The sequence below is a fragment of the Baudoinia panamericana genome, assembly GCF_000338955.1.
Source record: "Baudoinia panamericana UAMH 10762 unplaced genomic scaffold BAUCOscaffold_6, whole genome shotgun sequence".
Lineage (NCBI taxonomy): Eukaryota > Fungi > Ascomycota > Dothideomycetes > Mycosphaerellales > Teratosphaeriaceae > Baudoinia > Baudoinia panamericana.
In genome coordinates, this window is record NW_006911262.1 from 989,092 (window position 1) to 1,002,907 (window position 13,816).

Here is a 13,816-nt window from a genome sequence, read left to right on the forward strand (position 1 = left end):
ACCAGAGTCTGAGCTACCAATTGTGCTTGCCGCTCCTTCATCGCTGTCCTTCCTCGTGGCTGACGGCGGCTTACTCGAGCTGGAGGAAGCCACGGAGACGAGCGGTGCCACTTGCCGCAGGACAGTCCCTTTGGCGTGCGGCGGCGGCCGCGGAGCCACTTCTTCATGTATTGAACGGACTTTACTGTCGACTGCTGACTGAGGTCTCGTCTTCTTTCGCAGGAGATTGGGCGAGCTCGAAGAACGACTCATTGACGCCCGCGAGGATGGACGTGAGGCCTCCCGTAACGTTTGCGCCGATGCTTGAGCAGCTATGTTGGACGGAGTTCGCCCAGCCTGCTGAGATTGTCGTGCATCTGCGTCGTCCGTGAATGGCGAGCCCGGTCGGGAGGAAGACGATCGCGATGGCTGTGGTCTTAAAGGCGCCATGTTGCCAATCTACGACTCTTAATGGCTGCTGCCACCCCGAAGCGGACCAGATGCGCTGTTGCCAGGGTCGGCGTGCCCGTTGCGCAATGAGGGGAGTGCTAGCCGGTTAACAGTGAAGGCGAATGGGGCGAGTGTATCTGGTAATGGCGGGACAAGTGGGCTTGGGCTTGGGCTTGTGGAGAGCGTTGTGGAGTTGAGCGTTGTGGAACCCAGCTTCTCCAGAAACGCATTGGCCAACGTTGTGCGTCAGCTCCTATGATAGCCCGAATGCAAAACGTGAGCGGGCAAAGAGGATGGTGTGGAGGAAACGAAGCAGTCATCTACTAGATAAAAGGAGATAGCGGCAATGGTGAGAGTGATGGCAAAGGAGGGAAGATTGGCATGGCAAACTCGTACAGGAAGCGTCCAAAGAGAAACGTGCTGGGCCAACGACAGTCTGTATGCGGCATGGCGCGCGGCGAAGTGGCGGCTGCTTGTTTAGGGATCTGCCTTGGGGTTTCGTCAGCTCCGCAGCGTTCCACTGTTATGCCGGGCAAGGTACAGTCTCCAGGGGTACGATGGTTCCGTGAGACGGATATACTGCATTGGCTGCAGGCGTCCATCCGTCATGGACTTCGAATCCTTCTACTCTCGCGAGGACGTTACTCTCTTGAATGCTCGAATGACGTTTCTCGCCTGCATTTAGCGACCCGGGCAACAGCCGACCAAGCTTTCCGGCTGCATAAGCGCGAGCATATTTGATGGGGGTGACGACCGCACGATTGTCTGGGGAAGCATGTCACACGGAGCAACCATCAGATTCCAATGGCCGTGTTGTCCACTACTGACTACAGCATATGATACTGCCCAGCGCCGTAACATTCTCTCCTCACCGTTCGACCAACAAGTCGCTGCTGCGTCAACGAGGCGTAAAGCACGATTGCGCGTCGTCGCCAATCTTAGTACCCAGTCAAGGCAGGGCAGCCGCTCGGCGTGCATGGCGGGCCTTTGCCTTCCTGCATTTGGTGCAGCGTCCTGCCACTGACAAGACCAGCGCCGAGAGATGGTCGAAGTCCTCGATAGCGGAATGTGTGCCAGAGAGCGGTCGAAGTGCCAGCACTGACCATATGTCTATTGCACAGGACGCGCGAATTGCCATGCTGAGGATCTGGAGCCTGCAGAATGTTGAAGTTCGATCTTCGATGCCCGGAAGCCGCTGCCGAGGAGGTGTGGTGTGCGTAGGTAAGCAGTCTAATAGCAGACGCTCCCATTGGCTCGTATCGCATTGCTGTCAAGATACTAGACGGTGCGACGCTTCGAACCTACCACGCCATTTGCCAAGCCTGTATTGTATACTCACGCCACTATACAAGCCGGCAATAGTAGCGTACATGCCAAAGCCTACAGGAACAACAGAACCTCCCCACGTCGCCCGGTTGAGGTAAGCCAATCAATGTTCGTCAGAGAAGCTGCAGGTACAGCAACTTATGTATCAGCAAGCTGTGCACTGCACCGCATAATGTGGGCTGTTCATACTGAAAACATAGTAAGACATGTGTCCGCCACCTGCCTCAACTTGTTTTCATCCTCCAACTAGTTGCCTCGCTGACAGCGGCTCATCGCTCTGAGCTTCGGCCCATACACATAGAAAGCGAAAGGGATCGGTGCTAACGCAAGGCTAACGAAGCCGAGCAAGCTCGTCGCCCAACCTGTTCCAAGACCCTCATACATTTGCACAGCAAAGAGTGGGAAGGCGAAACCCAGGGCGTATCGCGCGATGTTGTTCGCACCCATCGCACTGGCTCCGAAGAGCGGTCTGGAGGAAGGGTCAGTAGAGTGCCGAAACATCGCTCGCTGCACTTGACTGACCCGTAGAAATCCATGAGGTATAATGTTGCTGACATGAAGACAAGGAGATTGCCACAGCCAAACACTGCCTCTGCGATCACGGGGCAGATCCAATGAACCGAATAGTTAGCTGTCCATCCGAACCAGAACAAGGAGATGGGCCTGGATCAGTTAGCTTTATCTCAAGACAGCAGGTCAGCTTCATGCCGAGTAATACGCACAAGAACACAGCGCCGATCATGGCAGTGAAGAGTCTGCTCTCCGGCTCAACCTTTCCACCCTTGCCTACCTCTCTGGACCTCTGAACCTGACGCTTGAAGACCGTCTTCGCAAACGCGATTATGATGACGCAACCAATAAGGCAGCCAACACCAAGACCAAGGAATGTCAAGCCTGTGGCGCGGATGCCGAAGCCATATGACTGGGCGAACACAGCAGGGAACGCCGCAAAGAAGGAGTAGAGCACGGCGATGTTGAAGGCGATGTAGAAAGTGAAAGCTCCAACAACCGGCTCGACTAGCGCCATCCAGACCGGCCGAGTGAGGGTTGAGGTCAGGAAGAATTTTGTGGCCTGAAGAAACGTTCGGTCCTCGCCTTGCGTTTTCATCCCACGCTGTCTAGCGCGCTTCTTCAGGATTACGGACTTGTATGTCTCTTTCATGGCCACGGCTGGCGCTAAGCCAACGATCGTGAAGAAGAGCAGTACCCACTGCGTCCACCGCCATCCCTTTGCGGCAGCCACAAAGCCGCCAACCATTGGACCGATTGCAGGTCCCAGGAAGGGCGTGGTGATGTATATGGCCATCGGCACTGCTCGCTCGTGTGGCCTCCACATATCCGACAGAGTGGCGCTTCCGATACTGAGCCCTGGAGAACCGAAGACGCCGGCGAAGAACCTGCAAATTGTCAAGCTGGCAATGTTTTGTGAGAAGCCGGCTCCGAGTGTGAAGAGAGCGAATATAGGTATGGCGGAGAGGTACACGGCGCGGCGGCCCAGAGTCTCCGAGGTGGGTGCGGCTAAGAAGGGGCCAGCGGCCAGACCGAGGACGTAGAAGGTATATGGGAACAAGGCAACTTCAGCTGAGACACCAAAGTCCGCCATGATGCTCTGCCGACCAGGTGTGATGATAGATGATCCTAGGGTGCATACCATTGCAATGGATGCAGGCACGAAAGTATGGTAGACCTTCTTTGGCTTGCTCCAGTTCTGCGCATTCCCGGGGTCGTCAGGTCCTTCCCAATCATTGCATAATGGCGGAGGCTGCTCGTGCGCGGCATTCGCCGCTGATGTGACGACAGGGGCTGTTGTTGATTTGGGCGTTGACGGGCGGGTTTCCGAGTCGCCTTTCTCTAGGTCTTTGTCGATGCTGGTGGTACTCTGGCGGCTCTCATTGTCCGATTGAGGAGCCATGTCGGTTGTTTCTTTCAATGGGGCGCGTAAGAGAGAAGCAAGTCTTTGTCATTCCAGTCTGTGTCACAACTTTGGTCGAATCAAGAGAATAATGTGATATGGAAGGAAATCGATAGCAGACTCGACATGTCTGCGTGAGACTTGTCAACAATGAAACCGATGAGACTAACACTTTCGCTAGGCCGAAATGAAAAGCGCAGAGACGACGGCGTGGAATGAGGCAAGTGCATTGTGGACTGGCGTGTGTCCATAACGCACCTGCCTCACTCCGCGCCGTTACTAGGAGTATCGGCATCGGCATGTGAAGCGCCAGAGAGCCAGTGAGCAGCGAGTAATCGAAGTGAAGGTGGACGTGCAGCACCATTCACCCGGAACCGCAGCAAACTTGCAGAGGATCATCATGTTGAGACCCTCGATTGAGGAAACGCATAGGACCCTTAATGCACATCATGTCGCTCCGGCGCCGTCGACGTAATCAGTGGAAGCTTGTGCTTTCTGAAAGCATTGACACAGAATGGATCGGTCTTGTACACCCATGTCCGGTCTAAAGACCTATGCAAACCGTAAATGCATACTGACGACTGGGTGCAACGAGGTACAGAATGGTAGTGAGAGCAGAGCAGCATTATGCATGCTCGCGGCCGGGAAGGCCCGTACGCTTAAACGGGTGCATGACACCGTTGACGAGAGTGAGTGTCAAGGATCGTTGCAATGGCGCCCTACTTCACACAGCGCTGAAAGACTCAGATTTGACCCAGATAGGTGACTAGGACCTCTAAACTTGTCAGGGCAGTGTGCTGGTAGCGCTATCTATTTTGACTTCAAGGAACAATGGGAGAGCACGTCTTTCCCTTGGGTTAGTCAAGGTGATGCGGGAAATTCCGTGGTTAGGACCAGCTGCAGCGTCCAAAGTCACCGACGGTTATGTACTGCTGCCAGTCCTCGCCGGACTTGTCCACCATACGCAAAGACAACATCCCACTGTGGTTTGCTGGCCGTGACGGACACGTGAAAGCCATGGAAGCTGCTGACGGCCCTTCAACGATGGGCTTGATAAAGAAGCGAGTCGTAAGGGCGAAAGATCCCGCTGCACTCGAAGTTCACTGATCTCTGTTCGAGTGTGATGCTTGCCGGACGAGGAAAGTTAGATGTGATCGAGGTTCTCCATGCTCGCCCTGCCGAGCGGCAAATCTGAGTACGCGGCAAGCGATGGGATCGCACATGTGAAGTACATCTGACTGAACGCTTTGTCCAGCATGTCGCACCGAGAAGTTGCGCACCAAAGTAACCAAACAGAGAGTTCAAGTCTCGAAGCAGTAGTGAGTGCAATGTGCAGCGGTTGATGACTCAAATAAGCGTTAGTTGACTGGTGAAGCGAAACCAAAATCGACACCATCGATCAGAGACTCGCGATCATTGAGCAGCTGTTGCGTCAGCAGTCCACGAACACCGTATGCTCTGCATCTGGTCGACCAACAACGGCTTCCTCGCATGCGGTCGATGGGTATCTGCCTCACGGTGCTGCTACGCCTCTCTCGATCATCGATGACAATATTAGCACCCAGAAACCAGCAACTGGCTACATCGGGGCTCCGGCTGAGTCACTGGCGGCGATGAGAGTTCTAGATCGGCATGTCATGCGAGATCCTATGATTCAGCACGATACCGAGCTCTTATCGGCACTGGAATCTCTCCGTGACATCGTGGACCGTACTCAGCAGGATTCGTGTGGACCAAGTAGAAACTGCAATACCACGCAACAGAGCCATACGGTTCCCGACTGTGTTCATCCTGGGCCCGAGCAGGTGGAGGCATTGTTGAAGAAAGCAGAAAGCGCTAGGCCCGTAATGTTCCACCTTCTGCCACCCGGACTGTTTCACGAATTCTGCAGAAAGTGCCGCTTGATGTACGAGCGGCGTCAGGAAGGCTCACCAACTGACAAGCTTCTGGTATTTGCCGGCTTAACCAACATCTCTTCGGAATTCACCGCTGAGGGCGATCAGACCTCAGTCGCTTATCACCACAGCCTGGTCCTGTCATTTTCAGCATTGCTGCTGAGCACATTGGCAACGTTGCCATTGCTCATGCCGGCGTCTGTGGAGAATCTTGAAGCCTTACTCATGGCTATACTGACACTAATCGGCCTGTGCAAGCCCTCATTGTCGTGGAGCTTGATCTGCAAAGCCGCACAACTGTGTCAGAAGTTGTGTCTCAACCGATTGTACCGCCACGATACGAGACCGGATCCCGACTTCAACCGCAAGATCATGCTATTCTGGTCCATATACATCATGGATCGAAACATCGCTTTTCGCCTGGGTCACGCGCCAGCTATTCAAGACTACGATATTGATACGCCGTTACTGATGGAGAATGACGCATGCCCCTTGCCTGTAGTAGAGCTGATGATTTTCTGGATTGACTGCGCGAGAATTCAGGGCAAAATCTGCACGCAGCTGTATGGACCTGCAGCTTCGGATCTTGCGCCAGAGGATCGAGTCCGTGTTGCGTTGACCCTTGCGGATGAGCTGGAGCGGATTCACCAGCGCAAGGGCAAGGCGAATTCGACTATGTTAGAAGCAGAGTCTTGTAACAGGACGAATACGAGGATCCAGGATCCGTGGATTCACAGTGATGACATTATGTTCAATAGCACCCTCACCACGGCGCTCTATGCGGTGCCTTCAACGCACCCTGGGCGCCTCCGTGCGATCGAGTCCGCGCGCCAGTGTCTTCGCATCAGCAGAGATCTTGCCAATCGCTACCTTCACAATGTCCACAACTGGACCGTCTGCTGCCACTGGGTACGACACTCTTGAGCACAACCATCACCTGAATTCGAAGGAACGCTGATGATTGTGATCAAACGCTTAGGTGCTCTTGCATGCGCCGCTTACCGCGTTCACAGGCATCTTCTACAACATCATCGCCAATCCATCGGAATCACAAGATGATGTAACATCTCTTGAAACCTTCGTTGCTTCTCTCGAGCCAGCGCGGCGATTATCTGATTCTATAGACAAGTTTTACCAGCTCTGCTTTGCATTTGTGGATGTGGCTCGGGCATGGGTACAGGCTAAGGCGCATCTCACTCCAACAGAAGGCATCGTAAACGGAACCTGTACCAACGGAACCCTCAGCGATCGGGTAGCGCAGGAGTATGACCAACAACAACATCAGCATTTTGTGGATATGACTCGGAGCTTTCAGGACTGGTACTCAGGCAATGCATTGTTGTTCGGCTTACTAGAGCAGGATTCCAACGACCTCGACTTCGACTTCTTATCTTGACGCTACTGGGCGGTGTACCCGGGAAAGGCGATCATCTCTGGGGGCTTTCATGCCCATCTACTATTTGCGCACTGTGCCAAGGCCTCGAGCACCTCGGATGCACTGGAAGCCGATCCGAAAGCCACGTGATCCAATCGATAAAGAATCTGCGATCAATGAACTTCCCTCAATCAAAGTCGGTTAAAGTCAACCACCAAGCCGGAGCGCGCGGGTTCCGGGTGTTGATACAACCGTGGACACGCTCGAAGGGCGACGATCGCTTAAGGTGAGAACATTTCCCTTTTCCGTTACGCTCTTCGCTGCGTTGTCTTTCGTTTGAATCGATCGCGCCGACAATGGCAACAAGAGCAACCTCCGACGAAAAGGCTGTCGACACCCACGAAGCGATTGACGAGCAGCAACATGCTGGCCACAAGTCCCTCGAGAACACTGTGGTTCAGAAACCTCCGCAACTGAAAGCGACTGCCTCGAGTAAGTCGGAGCATGTGCAGACGTCTGATTCCAAGAAAGAAGATTCCTCGCAGACGTTAGAGGAGAAAAGCAAAGCCGGCGTAGGCGACTATTTCGTCAGTCCACACCTATCACTGGGCATGCCGAGAAATACTGATTGCATCTCATACGAAGCGTGTCTTCCAGTACACCGACCTCCAAGGCCGACTTCTGTACGCTATCGGAATCACATGTGCTGTGGCCAGTGGCGCTGCATTGCCTTTAATGACACTGGTCTTCGGATCATCAACTGGTTCGATCAGCAACTACGGCTCCGGACAGGGTGGCGACTCGCAGCAGTTCCAAGCCAGCATTCATGGACTGGTTCTATGGTTTGTGTACTTGTTCGTCGGCCGCTTTGTCATAGGTTACTTCGGAACATTATGCATGTGTATCGCAGCAGCTCGAACGACCAACGCCTTGAGAAAAGCATTCCTTGCGAGCTTGCTCAGGCAGGATATGGCACATTTCGATTTGCAAGGCAATGGATCCGTTGCTACACAGACTACCACGAGTACGTGTCCCTCTCCCGAAATACATTGCCTGCTTACGTCTGCATCAGATGGGAACCGTATCAACCAAGGCATTGCCGAAAAGCTCTACACATGCGTGGTGGGGCTCTCACTTTTCTTCTCCGCCTTCATTGTTGCTCTTGCGGTTCAGTGGAAACTTGCGCTCATTACAATGAGTATCGTCCCTGGCATGATGCTTGCGGTAGGGAGCTGTATCGGCGTTGTCACACCTATCGAGAACGAGATTGTAGGTGGTCTACTCACCATGGCTTCCCGCAAGGGTGATGGTCTAATTGAGGGTCCAACTTAGGTCCGCCTTTACTCACGTGCAGCTACGGTAGCACAAGATGCACTGGGTTCGATGAAGACCATTCTGGCTTTTGGTGCGCAAGAAAAGATAGTGACTCTGTATGATGAGTACCTGCGAGCAGCATACGACAAAGGCAAGAAGAAGTCCGTCATGTTCGGCATACTCTTCTCGAGCCAGAACTTCTTCACGATATCTGGCATGTCGCTTGCTTTTTGGGAAGGCTCGCGACTGTACCAAAGCGGGGAGATCCCGAACGTCAGTAAAGTCATAACTGTAATCCTGAGCGTGAGTGAGACGAGTGCATACGGCATAAATACGCCAGAATATGCTGACGTGCACCTTCCATGACCAGGTTACGCTTGGCACTACATCAGTGCTGTTCTTCCTCCCACAGATCGAATCCATCACAAACGCTTCGTCAGCTGCCGCAGAACTATTTTCGATCGTTGACAAGCCATCACAGCTCGACCCACTCGATTCCGCCGGCAGACGACCTACGAGTTGCACAGGCGATATCGAGATTCGCGACTTACACTTCGCTTATCCTAGTCGTCCGGAAGCACCAGTCTTACAAGGTCTGAACCTGAGAATCCCGGCGAACAAAACTACGGCTCTGGTTGGGCCGAGTGGTTGCGGCAAGTCAACAATAGTCGGTTTGTTGGAGCGATGGTACCAGCCTACTTCGGGGCAAATGATCCTCGATGATCACGACATTGCCGATTACAATACCGCTTGGTTGCGGAGCAATCTCAGACTGGTACAGCAGGAGCCTACGCTCTTTCAAGGCACGGTGGCACAGAATGTTGCCAAAGGCTTCGTTGGCACTCAGATGACACTCCCGGAAGAGAAGCGGATGCAGCTTATACAAGAAGCGTGCATCGCTGCCGATGCACATGAATTCATCCTGGGATTGCCTGACGGCTATCATACAGCGCTTGGCGAGGGTGCGCGCATGCTCAGTGGAGGGTGAGTATTGCGATACTGAGGTACACCACATGCACTAGCCCTACTAATACACGTGCTTCTGTTAGGCAGCGACAGCGGATTGCCATTGCAAGGAGCATCATCTCCGAGCCAAGGATCTTGCTGTGCGACGAAGCAACAAGTGCATTGGACTCTCGTGCAGAGAAAGCCGTCCAAAGCGCTCTCGACCGCGTTTCAGCCAACAAGACCACGCTGATCATTGCACACAAACTTGCCACAGTAATGGCCGCTGACAACATTGCCGTCATGGCAAATGGGCAGGTAGTCGAACAGGGCAGCCACCATGAGCTGCTCGAACGCGACGGACTTTACGCCGCCATGGTGCGCGCACAGGATCTAGGCGCCGAGCTAGAAGAAGGTGCACCCTCCAGAGCACCGGAAGTGGCGCCACAGGAGCACGAGAACCATGGGGAGTACGGCTCGAGCGCTCCAACGCTTATGCGTATGCGATCCGAGTACAAAGCTACAGAACCACAGTCCAAGGTTGAGCCGCTCACTGCTGGAACATTGAATCAGTCCCTCTTCAGCTGTGCCTTCGTCATGCTGAAGGAGAACAAGGATCTGTACCCGTGGTATGCTCTCAGCTGCCTCGCTTACGTTATGGTCGGTGGCACGTATGCGGTACAGGCTGTCCTATTCTCACGGCTGATCAGAGTCTTCACGTTGCAAGGCGCGGAAGCACGAAACCAGGCTGATTTCTATGCCCTTATGCTGTTTGTACTAGCGCTAGCGAACCTTGTTGGATTCTTCTGCGTTGGATTGGCCACCAACGCAATTGGGCAAAGCCTGACGTATCGCTACCGCAAGGAGATGCTCCAGCGTATCCTGAACATGGACCTTGACTTCTTCGACTTTCCAGAAAATGCTTCAGGAGCCTTGACAGCCAGACTGTCTTCTGTTCCGTCGGCAACGCAGGAGCTGATGTCGCAGAACCTTGGTCTCATGCTGAACGTTGTAGTAAACGTTATTACGAGCAGTGCGCTTGCCATCGCTTACGGATGGAAGCTAGGTCTTACTCTGGTCTTTACGGGTTTGCCTCTCATAGTTGCGAGTGGATGGGTCCGAGTTCGACTCGATCAGAGACTTGACGCTTCGACTGAAAAGCAATTCTCAAGCAGCGCTAGTCTGGCTTCAGAGGCCGTGATCTCCATCAGAACAGTGAGTCTCCTCACGCTCGAGAACGATGTTCTGCGCGAGTACAGCGAGTGTCTGGACGGTATCGTGGCGAAAGTTATTCGCAGCCTGGTAAGTTATAAGGCGATGGGTAGTTGGCAGTCACCACCTGCGAGCAAATCAGCGAGTTACTATGTGTCCGCTAACGCTCGTATAGCTTGTGACACTCATCCCGTACTCCTTTTCACAATCAGCGGACTTCCTTGTCATGGCCCTTGGCTTTTGGTACGGATCACGGCTACTCTCGACTGGGGAGTACACCTCGACACAATTTTTCGTTGTCTTCATTGCGATAATCTTCGGAGATCAAGCTGCCGCGCAATTCTTCACCTGGACGACGTCGATCACTAAGGCCACTAGTGGCACGAATTATATGCTCTGGCTAAGGACTATTACCACTAACATTCGCGAGACTGCAGAGAACCAGGATAAAGCGCCGTCTGCTGGTGACGTCTCTGTTGGATTACACGATGTAGAGTTTCGATACCGACAACGGCAAACAGCTATAGTGTTACGTAGCATATCCTTGACCATCAAACCCGGAACATTTGCAGCTTTTGTCGGACCGTCTGGGTGTGGCAAGAGTACAATCGTCTCACTCATGCAGCGCTTCTATGACCCGTCTTCCGGCTGCATTACAGTGAACGAAGACGACATCAAGCTCTTGTCACCCAGCTTGTATCGTCGCTGCATGTCGCTTGTTCAGCAAGAGCCGCCGCTGTATCTCGGATCCGTGCGCCAAAACATCGCGCTCGGCTTAGACTACGAACCATCCGAGGAGGAGATGGCCGAAGCCTGCCGTCAGGCGAATGTGCTTGACTTTGTGTCGTCTCTTCCTCAGGGGTTGGATACTCCCTGCGGTTCGAAAGGTACACAATTCTCCGGCGGGCAACGGCAACGTATAGCTTTAGCAAGGGCTTTGATCCGGAAACCACGCCTTCTGTTGCTTGATGAAGCAACCTCGGCGTTGGATACGCAGAGCGAGAAGGTTGTTCAGAAAGCGCTGGATGAAGCGATGTCAAGCCGCACTACTGTTGCCGTTGCCCATCGGCTGAGCACGATTCGTGACGCAGATGTCATCTTCGTCATACAAGATGGGGCAATCGCAGAATCCGGTACGCATAGGGATCTGCAGCGACGAAAAGGCAGGTACTACGCCATGTGTCTGGCACAGTCCTTTGGTGAATCTCGACTGGCGTAGCCTTGGCAGCGTGGCTAGTTACGAAAGTGTACCTGTATACCGCACTTCAGCATTGATTATGCACATAGACAAAGTCGCTCTAAGACTGCACCGAGCTTACCGAGTAAATATGTATGTTCGATTGCGCTTCGGCTCCTTGAGCTTGTCTGCAATATTGGAAAGCCCGGCTGTTTCCGTAGATGGGCCGCTTGTTGATGACAGCTTGCGTTCCTTCCCTTTTGGAACATATGTTCGCATCTGCACCAAGATGAAGCAAGGGACACTGTTGCTAGCACAAGCACAAGCCCGACTCCACAATGAGTGCCCTTTACAACTCTGCTTTGAGGCAAGCCAAGGCTATCAAGGCTGACTTAGAGACCTTTTCTTCTGCCAACGCTTCAAGTCCCGCACTGCAGGGCCAGCTTACCACATCGATTACCTCCTTCGCGCGCACTCTCGACGATTATCAGAAGAACGTCGACGTCGAGCTGGTACCTGAGAAGGCAGAGAAGGGCAAGGAGCGCATAGCTAACTTCCGGTCCGACCTACTGGACTTCCGAAGCAGGTTTGCAGAACTCAAGCACGAGAGGGAGCAATCAAAACATGCAGAGGATCGGTCAGAACTTCTGGGAGGAAGATCTCACACCACGCAGACGCCCGAGAACCCGTATGCGGATTCAGCTGTGTCAAGCGGAGCAGGACGCGGCGAGAATGTAAACCCGCTGTTCCGGACGAACAACCCGAACTTCCAGCCTGGTGCTAGCGGAGTGAATGCGTACAGTTCTTATCAGTCACCCTACGGTCTGGGCGCCGACGAACAACGAGAAAGCCACGCGCTGCGCGAGCAATCTTTTCTGGGCACAGCGAACCAGACTCTCGACGAGTACCTCGAACGAGGACGGGCCGTATTGGGCGACTTGGGCGATCAGCGCGACATACTGAAAGGCACGCAGAAGAAGCTATATAACATTGGTAACACGCTCGGTATCAGTGGTGACACGATACGTATGGTGGAGCGGAGAGCTAAGCAAGACAAATGGATATTTTGGGGCGGCGTTGTCGTCTTCGTTGTGTTCGTATATCTAGTGCTGAGGTGGCTCAGATGAACAGACGCATTTATCGCCTTGGCGTAGAAGGGTGATCTGAAGCTTGCCACACACTCTGAAGAGCCGGTGTAAGTGTTGGCGATCACACGTCCACCGCACCACAGAGCGCCATGCCAGATCGAGCCTTCGAGTATCTAGCGGGACGCGATGAGCTTTAGACTGGCTATGTGCGTTGACTTGCCATGCACCTCTACGCAAAGCTGTCCACGATCAACCTGGCCGGCTTGGCCTCTTTGGGGTCGGTTCCCAACAATGGCGCACGAAGGTCTGCTTCTTCGACCATCTTACCCGTCACTGGATGCGCATAATGGAATGGCACCGCCCGCGTATCAGGCCACAGACGCTCGTCATTCTGCACGAACTCGTCAGGACCAAGTGGATCGCCGTCAGCAAGCGTCTTCGCGAAGGGTGGGACGTAGTCTGGCGGCGTGTATTGCCAGCCCTTGTCAAAGGTTCCGTGCCAGAAAGGCTTCGCGAAGCGTCGTCAGGAACCCTTTGTTAAAGGCGGGAACTTTGAGAAGCTTACATAGTATCGCAGGCGGAAGATCTTCCAGACACCATCCTCCTTGATGTACTCGTTCTCGTATAGACCGCCCTCCCACCACTATTAGTATGTCAGCCACCATATCGTCATTTGTGAGGCTGATAGTGGAGGTGCAGACCTGGCGCAGACCTCGTGGCAACGTTTTCTGGTCCATGCTTTCATGCGTTCCGGCACTCATCAGTGCACGAAACCGTCCTTTGGCCATCGGCGGGCTAGTGTTGGAGTAGTAGTCGACTACATCTTGCGCCTGAAGGTGATCGAGCAGGAAGCCATGAACCGGACCATTTCGCCCCTGCACGAAAGTCTTGGAAAAGCGCTCAATGTAGAGACGGCGTACACCATCCTTGCCCCTGAAGCGGCCGTTCAGGAATTGTACGTACGTATCCCGATGGTTGGCGAACAGATCGACGGTCATTTATGGGTTAGCTTTGCAGTCACCTTTGTACCCTGGATGCCGACTGCGAGCCTACCTCCTTGTCTGTCGTACTCAGCAAATGTCGAAGCATTCAACGTGATTAGGAGGACTTACAAAGGCACTTATCAAGATAGTAACCATACTT

The 13,816-nt window shown here is 53.6% G+C and overlaps 6 protein-coding genes across 6 annotated transcripts; 3 read left to right on the top strand and 3 right to left on the bottom strand.

The window, feature by feature from the left end:
- Positions 1–1,065: 1,065 nt before the first annotated feature.
- On the bottom strand, positions 1,066–1,935 carry BAUCODRAFT_33979 (uncharacterized protein). The gene has a single exon (XM_007677932.1). It carries the CDS (start codon positions 1,692–1,694, stop codon positions 1,368–1,370), a length of 327 nt encoding a protein of 108 aa, XP_007676122.1. The 5' UTR covers positions 1,695–1,935; the 3' UTR covers positions 1,066–1,367.
- Positions 1,936–2,001: 66 nt separating this feature from the next.
- Positions 2,002–3,667, bottom strand: BAUCODRAFT_69506 (uncharacterized protein; the record flags this gene model as incomplete). Its single annotated transcript, XM_007678063.1, has 3 exons — positions 2,002–2,224; positions 2,278–2,418; positions 2,478–3,667. 3 exons carry the CDS (start codon positions 3,665–3,667, stop codon positions 2,002–2,004), a joined length of 1,554 nt encoding a protein of 517 aa, XP_007676253.1.
- A 426-nt stretch (positions 3,668–4,093) lies between these two features.
- Positions 4,094–7,103, top strand: BAUCODRAFT_483952 (uncharacterized protein). Its single transcript, XM_007678413.1, has 6 exons — positions 4,094–4,356; positions 4,430–4,735; positions 4,787–4,862; positions 4,923–4,986; positions 5,043–6,471; positions 6,576–7,103. The coding sequence occupies exons 2-6, from the start codon at positions 4,592–4,594 to the stop codon at positions 6,624–6,626; spliced, it is 1,764 nt and encodes a 587-aa protein (XP_007676603.1). The 5' UTR covers positions 4,094–4,356; positions 4,430–4,591; the 3' UTR covers positions 6,627–7,103.
- A 190-nt stretch (positions 7,104–7,293) lies between these two features.
- On the top strand, positions 7,294–11,627 carry BAUCODRAFT_148201 (uncharacterized protein; the record flags this gene model as incomplete). The annotated part of the gene is made up of 7 exons (XM_007678414.1): positions 7,294–7,524; positions 7,583–7,961; positions 8,010–8,206; positions 8,270–8,554; positions 8,622–9,235; positions 9,301–10,498; positions 10,584–11,627. The coding sequence occupies 7 exons, from the start codon at positions 7,294–7,296 to the stop codon at positions 11,625–11,627; spliced, it is 3,948 nt and encodes a 1,315-aa protein (XP_007676604.1).
- Positions 11,628–11,923: 296 nt separating this feature from the next.
- Positions 11,924–12,712, top strand: BAUCODRAFT_70109 (uncharacterized protein; the record flags this gene model as incomplete). Its single annotated transcript, XM_007678094.1, has 1 exon — positions 11,924–12,712. The coding sequence occupies one exon, from the start codon at positions 11,924–11,926 to the stop codon at positions 12,710–12,712; it is 789 nt and encodes a 262-aa protein (XP_007676284.1).
- A 95-nt stretch (positions 12,713–12,807) lies between these two features.
- On the bottom strand, positions 12,808–13,784 carry BAUCODRAFT_483587 (uncharacterized protein). Its single transcript, XM_007678415.1, has 3 exons — positions 13,375–13,784; positions 13,239–13,316; positions 12,808–13,181 (listed from the first exon to the last, which is right to left on the bottom strand). Exons 1-3 carry the CDS (start codon positions 13,669–13,671, stop codon positions 12,903–12,905), a joined length of 654 nt encoding a protein of 217 aa, XP_007676605.1. The 5' UTR covers positions 13,672–13,784; the 3' UTR covers positions 12,808–12,902.
- Positions 13,785–13,816: the final 32 nt, after the last annotated feature.